The sequence below is a fragment of the Euphorbia lathyris genome, chromosome 5 (genome assembly GCF_963576675.1).
Source record: "Euphorbia lathyris chromosome 5, ddEupLath1.1, whole genome shotgun sequence".
In the NCBI taxonomy this organism is placed as follows: Eukaryota; Viridiplantae; Streptophyta; class Magnoliopsida; order Malpighiales; family Euphorbiaceae; genus Euphorbia; species Euphorbia lathyris.
This window is the reverse complement of record NC_088914.1, coordinates 6,951,352-6,970,022: the sequence shown is the minus strand read 5'-3', so window position 1 is coordinate 6,970,022 and position 18,671 is coordinate 6,951,352. Positions and strand designations below refer to the sequence as shown.

The 18,671-nt window shown below is 36.8% G+C and overlaps 1 protein-coding gene across 1 annotated transcript; it reads right to left on the bottom strand.

Moving 5' to 3' along the window:
• Nucleotides 1–5,350: 5,350 nt before the first annotated feature.
• LOC136229535 (YTH domain-containing protein ECT3-like) lies at nt 5,351–11,597 on the bottom strand. The gene is made up of 8 exons (XM_066018392.1): nt 11,332–11,597; nt 10,677–10,752; nt 10,461–10,584; nt 9,726–9,802; nt 9,109–9,618; nt 8,425–8,955; nt 7,482–7,694; nt 5,351–5,809 (listed from the first exon to the last, which is right to left on the bottom strand). The coding sequence occupies exons 2-8, from the start codon at nt 10,689–10,691 to the stop codon at nt 5,486–5,488; spliced, it is 1,794 nt and encodes a 597-aa protein (XP_065874464.1). The 5' UTR covers nt 10,692–10,752; nt 11,332–11,597; the 3' UTR covers nt 5,351–5,485.
• Between the last annotated feature and the right edge of the window lie 7,074 nt (nt 11,598–18,671).

Sequence of the window (18,671 nt, the reverse complement as noted above, 5' to 3'; positions counted from 1 at the left end):
TTGTATTATCAAAGGTTTTCAGATGTCCTTGAAGTATATAGTAATGTTGATTAGAATACTTTCTCAGATGACTGTAAGGCAACCATTGGCTATATTTTTAGCATAGCTGGTGGAGCTATTTCATGAAAGTAAAAAATAGACTATTTTAGCTCAACCAATTATGGAAAATTGAAATGATAGCAATAGTTATAACCGGTGAAGAAGTTGAGGTTCCCTTGTCGGAAAAATAGTTTTCAGGTGTATTGATCCACTGAAATAGTATCGCAGCAACTGTTAAAATTCGGAATCGTTATTACAATGGTTAGAGACAACAAAAATACGTTGAACGCACAATACTGTCAGAGAGTTCCTCTCTACATGAGCTGTTAGAGTGGATCATGTACGCACTGAAGATAATTTAGCTAGAGATAAAGTCCATAATACTTCGAAATATATGAGACATTTTCTCTTACAGTGATGAGTTACATATAATGGTAGTCCAACATATAGATTGAAGAATCCAAAAAAATAGGTTCAATTGGATAACAACAATTTATGATGTAATATGAGTAGATCATGTATATTGAAGCATGAATTCCTGAAATGATACCAGGTTGAGGTAATAGAAACTCTTAATGATATATATACTCCATATGGAGTGGAGTACTCATTTGCAGGAGTACTTATGATAGGCTCGCCTATATGAATGTGGGAGTGTGACCGTTCCCTATGGATATTTAGGCAGATATTCTAGAGCGTTCACTATATCGGAATAAATGGCATGGTCATAAAAGTATAAGCTTTTTTGAACTACGCTCTGAAAAGGATTGATTTGGTACAATGTTAGATATAGAGTTCAAGACTATTTGTCACTCTATTATAATCTAAATAAATTGTAATCACTACGCAAAGATTCAAATGAAAATATATACGATCTTGCGATTTATAGTTATTGCTCAATAAAATGTTTTAGAAATTCAAGTGTTTAAAAATCTTACATAGAAAACTTATCATTTGTAAGAATACACCGAGTACTCACTTTTGTGGCAAGGAATGGAGATACATGATATGCATGTTTCACTTTTGATTATCATACATAAGCGCGTTGTTGCCGCCTATCCGACGAACTGGGTTGGTGTGGTGTGCTTATATTATTAAATAATTTTTTTTATTAATGTATCTAGTATTTAATTAAGATACTTAAACCGTTTTGAATTAGTCTATCAATCGAAAACGCAATTCTCTCATGTGTATCCCCCACGAATCAAAACTTGTTTGCATGTTTTTCTCATTTCTTTTTTATATATAAAGACACGGAGTCTAGCGGAGAAAATAATCTAGGAAAAATACGTTATTAGAATGATTTTGAATCCTACAAACCAGAATCACATTACAATTTTTGATTGGATTATTTCATTCTAAAGGCGACCTGTAATTAATCTATTTGCACAATTTAAAAGTAGTGTTGCGAACGTTTTATATTCTGATGTTTACACCTAAAAAGCTCTAATCCACATAACGATTTAATACAACAATATTATCAATTTGTATTTCATGGCACACATGTTTTTCGTTTTTGGCCTAATACATTACCAGCTTCCTGAACTTGAACTTGTCCAAAATAGTAGATTGGCTCCCTGAACTTTACAAGTATCTCACCAGCTCCCTAAACTTACTTATTTCATACCACCAGCTCCCTAAACTTGTCCATAAAAGTAGATTAGCTCCCTGAATTTTGTAAGTGTCTCACCAACTCCTTAAACTTGTTTATTCTGTAACAACTAAATACAAAAACTTATTAAACCTAAATTCTAAAAATACGTCTTTATCTATCCGAGAGGTAATTTTTCGCTTCTCCTACTTTTGAACCTATTATAAAAGTTAGTGTTGCATGTTTGAGAGATTGGATAGATAGGGATCTAGAGTTAGGCCATGTTCTTTTTGACTGAAATTAAATTAAATTAACTGAACTGAATGCTACTGAACTTAACTTAACTTAATTTAATTTAACTGCACCAAATAATTATAATTATAATAAATTATATATATAATGATATATTTTATATATAAATAATTATAATTATAATAAATAATGATAAATTTTATATATATATATATATATATATATAATGATAAATGATGTATTATATATAAAACATTATAATTATAATAAATAATAATAAATTATATATATGATAAATTATAAATTATATATAAGTAATTATAATTATAATAAATAATGATGAATTATATATAAATTATATTAAACTATAATTTTATATCAATTATAATAAATAATAATAAATTATTTATAAATAATGATGAACTATCTATAAATAATACTAAATTATAAATTATATATAAATACTTATAATTATAACAAATAATGATGAATATAAATAATATTAAATTATAAATTATATATAAATAATAAATAATTATAATAAATAATTATAATTACTGAAATTAAATTAACTGAACTTAACTGAATTGAACTGAATGCTGCTGAACTGAACTGAACTGAACTTACTTATGCTGAAATTAAGTCAAAAAGAACAGGACCTTAGTATTATAGTTTTTGTATTTAGTTGTTACAGAACAAGCGAGTTTAGGAAATTGTTGAGACACTTGCAAAGTTCAGGGAGCTAATCTACTTTTATGGATAAAAGTAGGGAGCTGGTGATACGAAATAAGCAAGTTTAGAGAACTGGTGAAACACTTACAAAATTCAGGAAACCAACCTACTATTTTGGACAAATTTAGGAAGCTATTGATGTATCAGGCGTTCGTTTTTCTTATGAATCATACCTATATATATATATATACACTAATTAATGTCCCTGGACCAATCGGATATTAATCCTAATAGGATATAGTGTGGTCTAGCCGACCCAAACCTAAACGGAAATACATAGAATAGAAGTGAAATCCTAGGTATACACGGCATTTCTCTATCAAATAGTAATTGTATACCAATTTGAAAGATGTTCAGATAATGAAAATGAGAGGTAGATAGGGATGTAAATGGGACTGCTTACTGTCCCCGTCGATGACCCGTCCTAATGGAGATAGAAAATTCTCAATAAGCATTTCCATGGAACGGAGATGAGGATAATTTTATTCTTCGTAATGGAGATGAGATGGTGATGGGAAAGGTATTTTCGTCCCGCAGGGATTCCCATCCCCGCCCATTAATTCTCGATGGGGATTCCCGATTATTCCCCGTGATAATTATTTTTTTTATAATTTAACTACATTTTAAGTAGGCGATTGGTTGTTTTCGGCTTTTAGTCTTTTTGTGGTTTGGAAATTTTGAGAAGAATTGTTTATACTTGGTAATATTAGCTATTGTTTTAATCTTCACTAAATTTTTTTTTAATATAAACGGTGATTCTCCGAGAAAATGGGAATAAGATTTTTGGAACATATATAAACGAGAATGGAAATTCCCGCGAGGATGGGGATTTCCCGCAGGACAGTGATGGGGATAAATTTGTCCATGTTTAACTTATGGGAACGGGAATAGAGAATCCCCAACTAGTCGAGAAATGGAAATAGGAAATGAATTCTTCGTTCGTCCTGCCACGTTTACGTTTACATCCCTAATTGAGTATAATTGTGTACACTATTAAGGTTTTAAAGAAAAATACTTTAAATTATTGTATTCTCTCACTTGCAAACACAATTTAATATATTATAACTTTTTATTTTATCTTGAATGAAAAAAAAAAACTTAATATTATTACGAAAACATATGAGGATTTATTAATAGATTTTGGATCGATTTTTTCTTTATGTCTCCTACATATTTTTTCTTTTTGAAGCAAAAAAAATATTTGGAATGCAACACGAGAACTTCCCTAGAGATCACTCATCTTAGTACTACTCTCATTCAAACACGTTTAACTTTGAAGTTCTGATGAAATCTAGTACATTAGTCCTACTACGGTCACTAAGTAAAATAAAATTATATGCAACTCCCAAACACAACATGAAAAACTACTTTCAACACAAATACGATAAAAAAAAATTGGATTGGATTTTACTCTAAACTAGTTTAGAGTAAGGTAAATATCTTGTTTTATTGTGTTTTAAACTAATGTAAGGTAAATTAAATGTTCACTAATATTGTTGTGTTTAATTTGAAAGCAAAGTTATATTAAAATCATCCTTACCATTAACCCTTAAGGCTTAAGGAACAAATTGCCCTCCCCGTAGCTTCCTTATTAGGGCTGTAATCGAACCAAGTCGGACTTTGGCATGTTCAAGCTCGACTCACTATAAAATTAACGAGCTCGAGCTAAAGCCGGACTTTGGCTTGCTCAAGCTCAGCTTATTAGAAAATAAACGAGCTCAACCGAGCTTCGAGCTTATTTCGAACCCAAAATCCTCTTTGAACTTGCTCATTAAGAAAGTTATCTAACCATAAATTGTTTGAGTAAATCGTTAATTATATTTATGAAGTTTGTTCATAAATAGCTCTTTAATTGTGTATATAAATAAACTCACAAGCAAAGTTCGTGAATAAATAAACAGGATGCTTACAAATAGTTCGTCAATTACTCATTTATTATGTTTGTGAACGAACTCATCTGATAGCAAATGAAATAATATTAAGTTTAGATATTTGTGAACTACACAAAACTATATGGTTTTCTACAAAACTAAAATTCGTTCATAAAATGTTCTAATCGAGCCTGCTCGCACGAACGAATGATTTACGAATCGAGCTGAGTTTTTATCGAGCCGCTCATGGGCAGCTCGGCTCATTTACAGCCATATTCCTTATAACAGTCCTAATTACGAGAACCTATCCGGAATAAACGTGCAACAATATGGCAGCCATTGTCCTCAATATACTAATATAATACCGTATCAACTGATAGAGTAATTTCAACAAAGACCAAAACACCGTTGGGAGGAACTAATTAGTAACCTCCTTTAGAACCTCTAAATCCCCGTACTCTTTAACACTCACCTTACCTCATCTTACTTTAATTAATCGCTAAAACAGATATGATGTAACAAATAACAGCCTGCTTATACAAATCAGCAACCCTAATAATAAAAAATGGACAAATTTCAGGGAAACTATCAATATTTATTGGATTTTTAGTCTTAAAAGAAAAATTGAGAACGATTTTTTCAGCCGAATTGAAATTCATGATCATGATAAGAAACAGCACCATCCATTTGATGGTGATGAAAAATTTGTTCTATACAAAGGGTAATAAAGGGTCGAGAAAATACCTCAGGCCAATGTTCTGAGTACCAAGCGCTACCGCGCAAACAAGCAGCAATAATTATGGTTATTAATTATGGTTATTATATATGGTATACCAACCTCATCAATCTTGTGAAAAGCTAAAGATAATCTCCATATCAATATATAAATAAATCGAATAATCGGCAACCAAAACGGGGTATTATGTGGGTACTGTGAAGTTAAAACTTCCCTGTTCAAGATACTAAAACCAAGTTTTCACCTATTAAGAAGGAGGTTATGTCAGCTTCTTTCTTCATGTTGAACTCCCATGGCAACCGGAGGCAGAGGCAGAGGGGCAAAATGACCTCCATTCTCACTCAGAGAAACAGCTTCAGCAAAGCTCTTAGACATTTTCTTTATGAAGTCGCTCGAATTCGAAATGGAAACTTGGTCGCTGTCCCCGATCGGCGGAGGTTGAACAGTGAGGGTGGCTTGCTGTCTCGACTTCCTAGCTTGCATTGCTTTCTGCCTCTCTTCATAGAAAAGAAAATCATCTAGGATGGACGAATGATTTTCATAGTTCTTAAATATTTTTAACATCTCAACACCGTGATCCAGTTCAACCTGCGCAAGAGTAAACCAAGTTTACAAAAGATACTTGCACAATAATCAGTTTAACCATCTACAGCAGGGCCAGCGGAAGGGGGCATGGGGTGCTGCTGCACCCCCAGCCACCGGGAAACCCGCTTCCTAGCAGCCCCTCCGCCTGGACATATCTGTTTGGGATGCTTTAATTACGCCCCTAACAGATGAAGAATATAAGCAAACAGGCTTGGCAAAAAAAAAAAAAAAAATCTACCTCCAGCCTTCAAAGGCTGGCTCCCCAACTGTTCGATGGGAATCCGATCCCTTGTCTATAGCCATCGATTATTTTTATAATGTATACGTTTTAGAGGGAAAAAAACATCTTTAAGTCCCTGATCTTTTCGATTTTTATTCATTGAGCCCCTAATCTTTTAATTTGACACATGAGTGCTCGATCAATTATAGTCGCGCACATCAAGTCCTTACCAAATTAGTTAGTTGTGAAGACCTTATTCATTTAAAAGAGAGTTGCTCATTTCATTTGCATCTAAAATTGTATTCTTTAGAGTTCGAAATAAGATTTCTACAGTTTCTTTATAATTCATTAGGCATAAAACTACTACTTTCATATTGTTAAAAATTGCAAAAGTTTGAATGTAGATAAAATGAACGCTCTATTAATCGAGTTTTATGTCCAAAGCTGCATGTACTGGTCATCAAGGGCTTAATGTGTGCAATAATAATTGATCAAGGGTTCAATATGTCAAATTGAAAGATCATGGTTTAATCAGAAGATCAGGGATCTCAACATGTTTTTTCTCCTTCAGTTTACAACATGGTCGAACAATAATCTTCATGTAGTTTCTCAACACAAGGATGACCCATAAGCAATTGACTCCATCCAAGATGAGCTATAAAATTGACAAAGAAATGGCCTCCTAAGTCTTAAGGCTTGCGAATTTCATTTAATTCAGTGGTAACTACATACACAAAACCCACACGAATTTAGCGGATTAGTGTTTTATTACAAAGGTAATGGGTTAATTTTGGGTTGACACAAAATTGACATGCAAATTTTTGAGTTGGGATAAGGTTAACCTGTTAATTTAAGACAAACACGTAAAATTATTATTATATCTTATCAATGTTTTTACATATTATCTTAATAGAAGTAATAAAATTACAATTTTCACTTGCAAACACGACTCCAACCTCTCATGTTTTTACATGCAGTTCTTAATAGATAGTAAAATTACATGTGACTGTTGAACACTTTACACAAATGCGACATAATATAAGCGGGTTATGGATTTGCTAAATAGATTTTAGTCAACCTTTTACACTATCAGAATTAACCTCTTAATCAAAAAAAAAAATGTTATACATATATACCAATGCAACATAATATAAGCGGCTTAGAGATTTGTTAAATAGATTTTGGGTCAAACTTTTAGATAATCAGAGTGAACATGCTAATCCAAAAAATGGTATAAATATTTAGAAGTATTACTATATTCTCCTATATTCTAAAATTTAACCATTAGCCGAGGTAGTAAAATTACAAGTGACCTATGAACACAACACTAACCCGATTAGATTTACACGCAAAAAATATTGTTTGGAACTAAGTTTCTTATAGACAAAAAATGAACATCAATTGTACTACTAAGAGAAAATTTGAAACAAAGAAAAAACTGACAGGGAGCCTGACCTCTTGAGTATCTCTACTGTTAGTAACTGGCTTGTTGTCGTTGTTTTCTAGAACAATATGACGAAACTGACTGTTAGGAACATCTTTAATAATGTGCCACTTGACAGGAAACTGTCCAGACCACTTATCCTGCTGCCAGTAATCCACACTCCTGTCGAAGTCCACAGCCCCAACCATCTCAGCCACTCCACAAAACTGGGCACTAGCATTCACCTGTATATAATTGTGCAGGAAAAAAAAAGCTTGTCACAGAAGTTCAAAGGTTTGCAAACAGAGAACTGAACAAATCAATACTGCAAGTATCTGCTCACAACTAATAGCTGACATTATGATCTTATAACAATGCAAATCATCTCAATTTGAGACAATACTGAAATGGCCAGATAGAGTATATTGTTTATCAGAAACAAACGTTAAACTTGCCGCCTATTATATTTTTTTTGAGTTCACCGACCAACTACGGGAGTAAAAACCGAGATAGATCCCCTGAGAACATATATGGTTGCATAACTGGCCAAGCCAGATAAGAAAGGATTATTTCCAATATAAATTTAGCATTAAAACTATACCCTGTAAACTGCATTTTATGGAACTTTCTCAAATATCAAAGTTCTGCGAAGCTTATTCAGTTATTCCAAGTTGAAAGGGTTATTTATACTACAGAATATATATATATATATTATATAAACTAAAAGAGGGCGAGCCTTGGCGCAACGGTAAAACGTTGTTGCCGTGTGACCTGAGGTCACGGGTTCGAGTCTTAGGAGCGGCCTCTTGCCAATTAAATTGGCAAGGGAAGGCTTGCCCCCAATACACCCTTGTGGTGGGACCCCTCCCCGGACCCTCGCTCAGCGGGGACGCGTAATGCGACCGGGCCGCCCTTTTTTTTTTTTTTATATAAACTAAAAAGAAAACATCAGGATAAGGAGATTGGAAACTTTACCGAAAACAACAAAAAGACTGGGCATGTCCCATGTTTCTCCTTTGCTTCACGGTAAGCAGCATCTAGTTTCTTGTTGCCATTTGGAGTGCTTGCCCAAACACCATACTTTATGCTCTTATGCACATTATCTTCACTATAAGATTTGATTACATAGAACTTAGCTTCCTTGTGGTCAGTGACAAAATCTAGGCAGTTGTAAGATTTTGTATAACCATCAGAAATTGGAGTTCTGTGAGTATCTATTGAAGAGCCATTTGTTATGGTCTGACTTCTTGGTTTGAATGCCCTAGGCCCTCTATTTCGCTCACCCAATGTATCAAGTGCAGCATTACAGCTACATGAGAAGTCAATGCACCTCCCACCCTGTCTTGCTTCGTGAAGTGTGGGCCAGCTTTGACCATTTGTTCCAAGCATCGAAGAGGAAAGAGCATTATATGCAGAGATCTGATTGCTTTGACTTTGAGAATACCATTTATAGTTGGAGGCTAAACGAGATCCATACCCATAAAATGAATCTTTCTGTTGAGAGGCCTGAATAAAATATAATTGTTAAATTGCACTGGAACTTGAATAATAAATCTTAGGCCTTATAAATCTCAAAAGCATGCTATGCTAGCTTTCTTTCTAAAAATATTAGAGATAGGAAAACAACCGGTAATCGAGTTCATGGATTACTACACTAACCGTTCCAAAATGATTTGCAGAAAAATCTAGTGAACTATTTTGTTTTGGACCAGCTGTTGCAGATGACAAATGCATCAAAGAACCATTCCTATTCAAATGTTCAGACCAATCTGACCACATCCCACTACTTTCAATCCCATCAGAGCCTTGCTGCAAAAATTTGAAACCCCCAGAGTCCCCCATGAAGTTGCTTCGAGATCCAAAAGATCCGTATGTAGGCAAATAACCTGGCTGAGGCCCAAATCTGTTGCCATCTCCTTGTGAGTTAATGTTAAGAGGTAACCTAGCAGAAGAGACTGAGGCTTGTGCAGTAATATTAGGATTGTTTGGCGAAATGAGCTGCTGGTAGTACGATGTATCCGAGCTTGCTAGCTCCGGGACATTATATAGCTGTCCATGACAACTTACAGCAGGAGATGGTGTTGAGAACGAGGCATATGATCTCTGTGCCATTTGAGGAGAGTACCCATAGCCATGAAAAGGAAGTGATGCAGAATCATTGTAGATACCCTTTTATCAGATGAAAAGAAACAAAATACATAAGAAAAGAACTTAGAGTACTCACAAATGGGAGCATACCAGGGATCAGAAAAGGGAAGGAAAATAAATATCCTTACATATGAAATGTTTTCTAGGCCCTCAGCATTAACATCTGGAAGACATGTCTCCCATGTGCCAACCATATGTCCATTGCCTGAATGACATCAATGTGGAAGATAAAGAAATCTGGAGACAAGGCCATTTCTTATATGTTGCTAACTTGGATGATCTTAGTGTTTCCTTGAAATCTTATACAATTGAATGATCGCATCAAAATAACCCAATGTGGTTGTATCAACTCACTCTATTTGTTAACATATTTTAAATCCTAGTGATATGAGCATTCGTGAAAGCATTTTTTCGTCATTCAAAATTCAGTTAGGAAATATATTTTCAAGTTTAGGACTGTGATACGATCCTTATCAGAACACTCATATTTTGATGTTTATAAGGTCCTCATCAGAACACTAATACAAATTAATGAAGACGGGACTGTGCTATGTAACCATTTACCTTCTATGCTCAAATTTTACTAGTTGTTACAACAAAAACGCAGGCTGTATGATCAATTTTAGATTTAAAATTAAACTGAATGAATTTAAAATGGTTTTACAAGCACCAGTAGCAAAATTATGAAGTTCTTCATTTAAAATATATAAGAGTACAAATGCCTGTAATAGATAATAATAATCTTATTATCTCAAAACCTAAATTTACATTTTGATCTAATGACAACAATTCCCATATATAACTGGTAAAAAAGAACATGATACATTGTTCTCTATTTATACCAATGAATACAAGGAACAAACCTCCATGAGAGACCACTTGTGTCTGAGAGGGGCAAGCGTTGAGTGAAGCATCAACCCTAAAAGAACCAATGCTAATAGCACCCCTTGAAGAATCAACTAGATGTTCATCTACAGGCAGAGAAAGCTAGCAATAGATTGCAAAACACTGGTGAACGAACCCCAACTATCACATAAACAAGGAAATTAAAAACTGTAACATGGAAAGACTGTAACCACCTGATCCTTCAGCATGTTTGGACCAGCAGGTTTCTTGTTTAGAGATAAATAGAAACGTCAAAAGCTCCAGTAGTTCCTACAATGCAGTAGCAACAACCATCGTTAACAACTAACATAACGTTCTACTTAATTCATGAAAATTAAGATATATTACGAGTCTCCTTATTGTTCAAGTCAGGAAGATGATCTGAGAATTGCCATATTAAGCAATCATCGCACATCAACTACATATTTCACATCGCAAGTAATAAAAAAGGCACAAGCTAGGCAATCAAAGAACAAACAGGGAAAAAAAAACGAGCTGCAAATTACACATTGTACACCGGAAAGCAGATAAATGCAGAAATTCGACGATCCTCCTTTTTTCCCCTAACAATGATAATCACTATAATCAAAGTACACAAACATATACATAAATAAATAAATAAAAATTCCTAGCGGCTACGAGTAATCTAAATCGCAAAGGACCTTTCGATCGTTTCGAATCCTACAAATTCGTGGTACGGTAGTAAGACTAAGACTAACACCGGCGGAAACAAAAAATAAATAAAAAACTGAACAAAAAAATCAAAACAGAGGCGCACAATTCATATATTTGTTGTTTGGATGAAAGTGAAATCAACGTTTGCATAAAAAAATAAAAATCGTGACATACCAGAAGGAGGCTAACCGATCATGAAGAGTGATAAACAGCGGCGGAGGAGGAGGCGGAGACAGTGAAGGAGGAGTGAAAAAAATGGAAGAGGTGTGAGATTTTAGGGTGAAGAGTGGATAGGAATTAGAAGAAGGTTGGAGTAGTGGCGTATAGAGGAGAGGGTATAGACATTGGGAATCGAGAGAAGATGCAAACGTAACTGCAACCTTCGCATTTTCTCTTTGCCCAGTTGGCTTAACGTTACTTGTCCACCTCTTTTCCCCAGATTAATTGCTTTGCTTCACCTCCCATATTTTTTTCTTCTAATCCAAAAATAATATAATTAATATATAATTTGGGGTTATAATTATCGAGGAAGAACAAATTACGATCTAAATAACATAAAGTTAATTAATAATTTCTCGAAACTTTTAGACTTGACATCTACTTATTAATTTTTTTCGTAAGAAAGGAAAGGAAAAAAACAAAACCAACAAAAACCTACACCGGGATCAGTTTAGGAAGGCTGACCCCAATCTTATCCTCTAGGAGAGAAGGCAAAAGAAAAGAAGGAGGAACAGAGAGGGTAGAAATACCTAACATTCTCCCATGCCCAGCAGCTGCTAAGCGATCCGCCACGCGATTTTGCTCCCTAAAAATATGGGAGAAATTAAGATACTCAAAGGCAGGACGAAGCCTCAAAATAGCTTTGATGAGATTCTGGCTCTTCAGACAAACAGCCTGGCTATCTGAAATCCTGTTAATAGCCTCCAGATTATCAGATTCCACCGAGAGCTTTTTAACACCCATGCGAATGGCGAGTTTAATACCTGACAAGATACCCCAGAGCTCCGCAGAAAAGGAGGAGCCCGTCCCCAAGTTATGGGTAAACCCCGCCATCCAATTGCCACCAGCATCCCGAAGAACTCCTCCAGCAGCAATTCTGCCATTGCTAAGGCAGGAGCCATCAGTATTCAACTTAGCAAACCCTTCTCTAGGCTTACTCCAGCCAACTAGCAGGATCTCTTTATCCGGGGAGGGGCGAACAAGGGAATCTCTTTCAAAGCTTTTAGTAATAATAGAGAGCTTCTTCGAGAAGAAAAACAGTAAATCAGGAATAAGGACAGACTTACCCGCAAATAATTCTTCATTCCTCCACTTCCAGATTTGGTGACAAGTAATAGCAAAGAGGATGGCACCATGCTCCATGTTGGCCAGCAAGTTCCCCTTGGCTCCTTGAGAGAACCAGTCCCATTCAGAAAAGGCCATGAAGGAAGGGAGGATGTGATAAGGGAGGATCCCTTCCCAGATCTTCTTACTATTTGGGCAATCCCTCAAGGCATGGCACAAGGTTTCCACATTGCCTCTGCATCTACTACAGGCACTAGACTCAGTCAAGTGCCTTCTATGCCTATCCGCATTCGTAAGGAGCCTATCTTTGATACCCAGCCAAAGGAAGCTCCTGATACGGTAAGGGATCTTGAGGGACCATATGTACTTCCAAATCTCCAAGGGAGGATCAGCCCTATTAGGGGTAAAAGCTTCATAGGCCGATTTACAAGAATAAGTACCATTATTCGTCAAGGCCCAGCAATGTCTATCCTTATCCTCCTCTTGATTGCTAATCTTCACTCCTCTAATGTTAAGAAGGGTCTCCAGACTAAAGAAAGAGTCGAACTTTGACCAGATCCAGTCTCCCTCCGAGTCCACCACATCAGTAATTTTCCAGGAAAGGAGATCAGCCGACAGAGGGGCATTACACACATCAATCAGCGGTTATCACCAATCCAGGTGTCATACCAGAAGCTAATAGATCTACCATTACCCACCTCCAGGCCAATCCCCGTACAGAATTCAGCAAACACGGCACTGAGCCCTTTCCAGAGGAAGGAACAGCTAACAACCCTCTCCTTCGGGCCACCAAAGATTCTATCTTTCCGATACTTCCCGCACAAGAGACGGACCCAAAGGGAGGAGGGGCATTGCCACATTCTCCAAAGAAGTTTCATTAACAGGACTTTATTATTGTCCTTTGCCTGCCTAATACCAAGACCCCCCCTGTTTTTAGGCTGGCAAGCTTCCTTCCACGGGACCAGGTGAACCTTTCTCCCATCTCCAGACTCACCCCACAGGAAACGCCGATTTATCTTATCCAGGTCACTAAGGACAGGCTCAGGAAGCTTACAGGCCTGCATGATGTGGTTCGGAGCAGCGCAGTTAACTGACTGGATCAAGGTAAGGCGACCTGCAAGGGAAAGAGAATTAGCTTTCCAACTAGCACACAAACCATTAGTTTTGTCCAAAATATCCTTGAAAGAGGCTTTGGAAACCCTGTCACTGTGAAGAGGAACCCCAAGATACTTCCCCAAAGAGTTCGTCAGAGGTATGCCAGAGAGCTCACTCAGCCTTCTGCACAAGCTATTGTCCATATTTTTGGAACATAGCATACGGGACTTTTGGATGTTAACCTTCTGGCCAGAAGCCTCGCAAAAACAATCAAGGATATCCATAACTGTTTTAATTTGCTCCTCATTACCCTCAACGAAAAGCATGACGTCATCAGCAAAGAGTAAATGGGTAATAGGGGGGCAATGTCTATTGATAGAAACAGGGTGGAGAGTCCCTTTGCACACCGCCTCTTGGATCAGGTGAGACAGTCTTTCCATGGCAATAACAAAGAGGAAGGGACTCATAGGATCTCCTTGACGAATTCCCCTGGAGGGAGAAAACTCATCCGACATGTCCCCATTGATCATGACCTGGAAAACAGGAGAGGAGATACACTTCTCAATCAAAATCCTCCAGTTCTCCAGGATGCCAGCTTTGGCTAAACTATCCAGAAGAAAGCTCCAGTTCAATCTATCATAGGCTTTCTCCAGATCCAGTTTAAGGGCCACAATCCCTTTCTTACCTTTCTTAATCTTCATAGAATGGACAACCTCCTGGGCAATAACAACGTTATCCATCAATTGTCTACCAGGAACAAAGCTCCCTTGGTTCTGGCTAATAATATCCGGAAGGATCTTCCGGATTCTATTAGCCACAATCTTAGTAATAGCTTTATACAAAACATTACAAAGACTGATGGGTCTCATCTGGAGGAAGGAGGAAGGCTTAACAACCTTAGGAATCAAGACAAGGAGGGTTTTATTAACCGACCTGGTATCGTTATAGCCACCAAAAACACCTAACACAAAACTACATATGCCCTCCTTAACAGTATTGATGCGGATTCTTGCGAAGAACCCGATCTAAGGGATAAGTGTACCCCGTCGTTATCAAGTAATAAATTTCTGGGTTTAAGTCCAGGTTATCGTCCACAGGATTTATTTCTGCAAGTACCGAATTACTAAGTCTCGGATGTTATCTAGGCTTAAGGGGTTTGAGTTGGTTTTGTTTAATTAATCTACTCCTAGGTTGGTTTGCACTAATCCTAACTAGATTATCTAATTCTGACTAAGTTATTCTAACCCTAACTAAATTACTCTACCCCTAATTAAGTTAAACTACTCCTAAGTGATCTTTTGTCAATGCAATCATCTAAAGGATCATGGAGGGATACGATGATAATGGAAATAGATTGTTTAAACAATTGAATTAAAATCTAAGTCACTTGTGTTCGAGGCGATTAACCCGACCTATCCTCCTAAAGTTCCTAGTTCGTGATTCCCTTATAAGGCCGAAACTAGCTCTAAGGCTCAGTAATTTGGGCTTAATCTTTTATAGGGTCGTCAATCCTATAGGCACTGACTAGGTCAGATTCGGCTCGCAATATATGCCAACTTGATTTTGGGATTATCGAATGAGTTAAACCAATCAAACAAAGCGTAAGACAAAGATTCAAAGCATTAAAACAATTGAAGAAACAAAACTATTATATTAATCAAAGATGGAGAACATTGTCACGAAGTTACAATAAGCCTAAGATTCATAGCATGTATCATAGGATAAACAAGTTATAAAAGAAGAAAAATCCCTTTCAGGGAACCTGTCAACCAATGCAGGCGTCTTCCTAGGACTTAAGGATGGAGCTCGAGCAATCCTCGGTGAATGGAGCTTTGGAGGCGTCTTCAATGGAGGTTTGAAGGTTTTTGGAGGAGGTGGAGAGGATTTCTCGAGGTGGAAGATAAGAAAATTACAAAAACAAAAGATATCTAATTTACAATTGGAAATTCCTATTTATAGCCGCGTCTCGGGTCTCGTTTTGACCTAATTTCGTGTCCTTATTGGTGTAGGAAGATGTGGGGCCGAACGTGGCTTCGTGGGGGCGGAATTGGTCTTTTTGACCAATTCCCGCAGGTCTGCTCGCCGAGCAGGAAAGGTTGCTCGCCGAGCAGGCCTCCAGAGGCCTGCTCGCCGAGCAGAAATGGCCCGGAGGGCCCTGCTCGCCGAGCGTTTTCGCCCGAAGCGCGCTCGATCGGTACCGGATGACTTCCAAACCCTTTTTCGTCTGAACTTACACCTGCACACGCATAAAAACTCCAGAAAACATTAGTCCAAAAGCCGAATTGATCCGTCAATCGCTTATTTTGAGCAAACGCTTCGTTTGGTGCGACTTTTGACGGACCAATTAGCTTCAAAAGATAACGGAATTCTATTATGCGTGTTATTTCGGCCGTATTTGCCTAAATTGATCACAAAACGAGCCTAAACGACGAAAAGTAAATAGAATGCTTCCAATTTCTAACTAACTCACACAAAAGCATTTAAATGCGAGAATTGCTCGCTTATTAGCCAAATAAACCTAAAAACCGTCCTAAAACCGTACCCAAAGATAGGGGGTTTTGACCCCTATCAAACCTCCTCGCACTTAAAACTTTACTTGTCCCCAAGTAAACTAAAAAACTAAACCCGCCATCACAAGCAAGCTAGAAAACTTCCCAGTTTGACTAGGTGCTTGACACAATTTCGAGCATCTGTAATTACATGCATTCGGAAATACAAAGTAGAGACACGATATCCAAAAGCCACATTTCAATTACAATAGGTCATAGTTTTAAGTAAAGGAACACATGTTCAATTGAACGAGCTTGAGGGGATCGCTAAGTAAAACACCTCACCATAGGTAGTTCACTCATTCACACAATTTTGGTGGCTAAAGTGTTTACTCTCGGCTTATATTCTTGCTTAGGATTACGTTGATTTTGAACGTTCATCCGAGTTCCTCTACTATGCTATATGACTCCGATGATATCAAAAATAGCCTCTAATTGGGGTTGTAATGTGGTTAGAGGGTTAAAGGTACAACAAAGGTTAAGTGTTCTAGCGCTACAACAACAAAGTTTAAATGGCTTTAGCAAATATGAAGTGATTGAGCTTCTTATTCGTCCCTTATTGTTTTCTTTTTGGGATGTTTTCTTTGAGACATTTTTGATTTTTCTAAGAACTAGGGAATGGAGTTCTTCCCTTTTGTTCGTCTCTTTTCTTTTCTTTTTCTTTTTCTGTTTTTCTTCTTCTTTTTTTTTTCTTTTGGGATAGTGATGCTCATTCACTTCTTAGCCTTTTGGCTTGCTACTATAATGCCATAAACAACGATAAAGCGCTAGAGAAAAACAAAGGCTCAATTTGAGCTTTGCAAAAACAAAGGTTAAGTAGCGAACCAAGTTGTGGTTCGCAAAAACGGGTTAGAACGAAAGAAAAATCTACAAACTACAAAAATGTCGGCTCAAAGGGGCTTCCTAAAGTGGATGAAAAAGAAAAACAAGGTAAAGAAAAGGTTAATTCTAATGAGGCTGATTCATCGTTTATCATCTCAAATCATTGCATGTAGGTTCAACACAGTATTAGGTGCAAAATCTGTAATCTTCCACAAGTCAAAGCATTCACACAAAAATGTCAAGAAAAAGAGCTTTTTGATGTTCGCTCTTAGGCTCAAATTCAACTCACAATTCTTTGGGTTTCAATTTTGTGTTTACTAGTTTTCCCCAAACTCAAGTTTAATATCACATGCCTTCAATTCTTAAGTTATCTACCTAAGTAATGATTTTAGCATTTCTTCAAAAGTAGGGTCTAAATGCAAACTGTAGCTCATGCTTTTACAGATACAAGAGTTGTGTCCTACGCCTAAACTAGTTGTCATGCAATTTTAGATTCGGTTTTCAGCCCTCAAAGACAAATAATGAAGTTTAGATTCGAAGGAGGTTCACGGTTTTAGGTCCTAAACATGCAAAAACATAAGTAAAGCAGAAATAAAACACCAAAACGCAAACCTAAACTAGACACGACGCAACAAAAATTTAAAAATTTATACAATTTTTGTAAGTTTGTCTACCCCTCCTCCTCACACTAAAATTATGCAATAAGTTCCAACATTGCATCATAAATCATGAAGTACGAGTGTAAAAAGTTAGGGTGGAGAAGAAAACTTACGGATTTTATCGCAATCGCAAAAGTTTGACGATTTGCGGTGGAAAATTTTTTTTTTTTTTTTTTAACCTGAAAACTGAAAAGTTTTATTAAAACTTGGGTTGCCTCCCAAGAAGCGCTACGTTATAGTCGGTGAGCTCGACATAGAATTCCCGCCTAGGTGTATGCTTCTACTCGCGTTAGGAATTCAAATTCCTGAATAAATAATCCGTACCTACAAAACGGATTAAGAGCCTCTAATAAGTTTAATGAAAGCAGGATGCCGAATTTAAACATATTATGAAAAAGTTTGGTTTGCTCCCTTTTGGATTCTCTTGGTAGGTCGAAGAGAATGAAAACTTCTGAGCATGAAACAAACCTAAACTTTTCTAATGTTTGAGGAAAAGGTACTTGAGATACACAAGTTTTGATTTGATCTTTTATCTCTACCACATGATTTAGAATTTCAGATTTTGAACCGGGGTTGCTTACCGCTTCCGGTTCTTCACTTACCTCGAGTGATGCATGTGATAGTGGACTTGGTTCTACCTTTTTGTCATTCCTCAAAGAGATGGCTTGAGCTGATTCCCTTTGTGGGATTTCTATGTTTTCCTTTATGCTTGGGAGAGCATCTCGGGATTGCTTTTGCATCTCTTGGTTTATTTGAGCCAGTTGGTTGCTCAAGTCCTTGCAAACCTCCTCGTTGATTGTAAGTCGGGCTGATATTCCTTTCAAAGGGGACAACACCTCATCTCGTGAGCTAGAGGGTTGTGGAGGAACTTGGCTTGCTTGTTCGTAAGGGAACATTCCCAATTCGTTTTCCCTGTGCTCATTAACAAACCTTTGGTGATTACCCACAAAACTTACACTTTCATTGGTTTTGAGGCTCAGATTTGCCATCAAGATATCCATTTTCTCATTTAAGTCGGCCATGGAGGGATTGGGAGCCTCATTCTCCAGGGTATGAATGTATTGTCTTGATGGGATAGTAAACTTTTGAGCTTGCCACTCGACTT

Bases quoted from the DNA above. Each gene is read 5' to 3' on its own strand.
- LOC136229535 (XM_066018392.1), bottom strand. The intron at 9,803-10,460 runs GTTTGTTCCTTG...GATGTCATTCAG, and splicing joins ACAAGTGGTCTCTCATGGAG to GCAATGGACATATGGTTGGC. The intron at 9,619-9,725 runs GTAAGGATATTT...ATCTGATAAAAG, and splicing joins GCCTAGAAAACATTTCATAT to GGTATCTACAATGATTCTGC.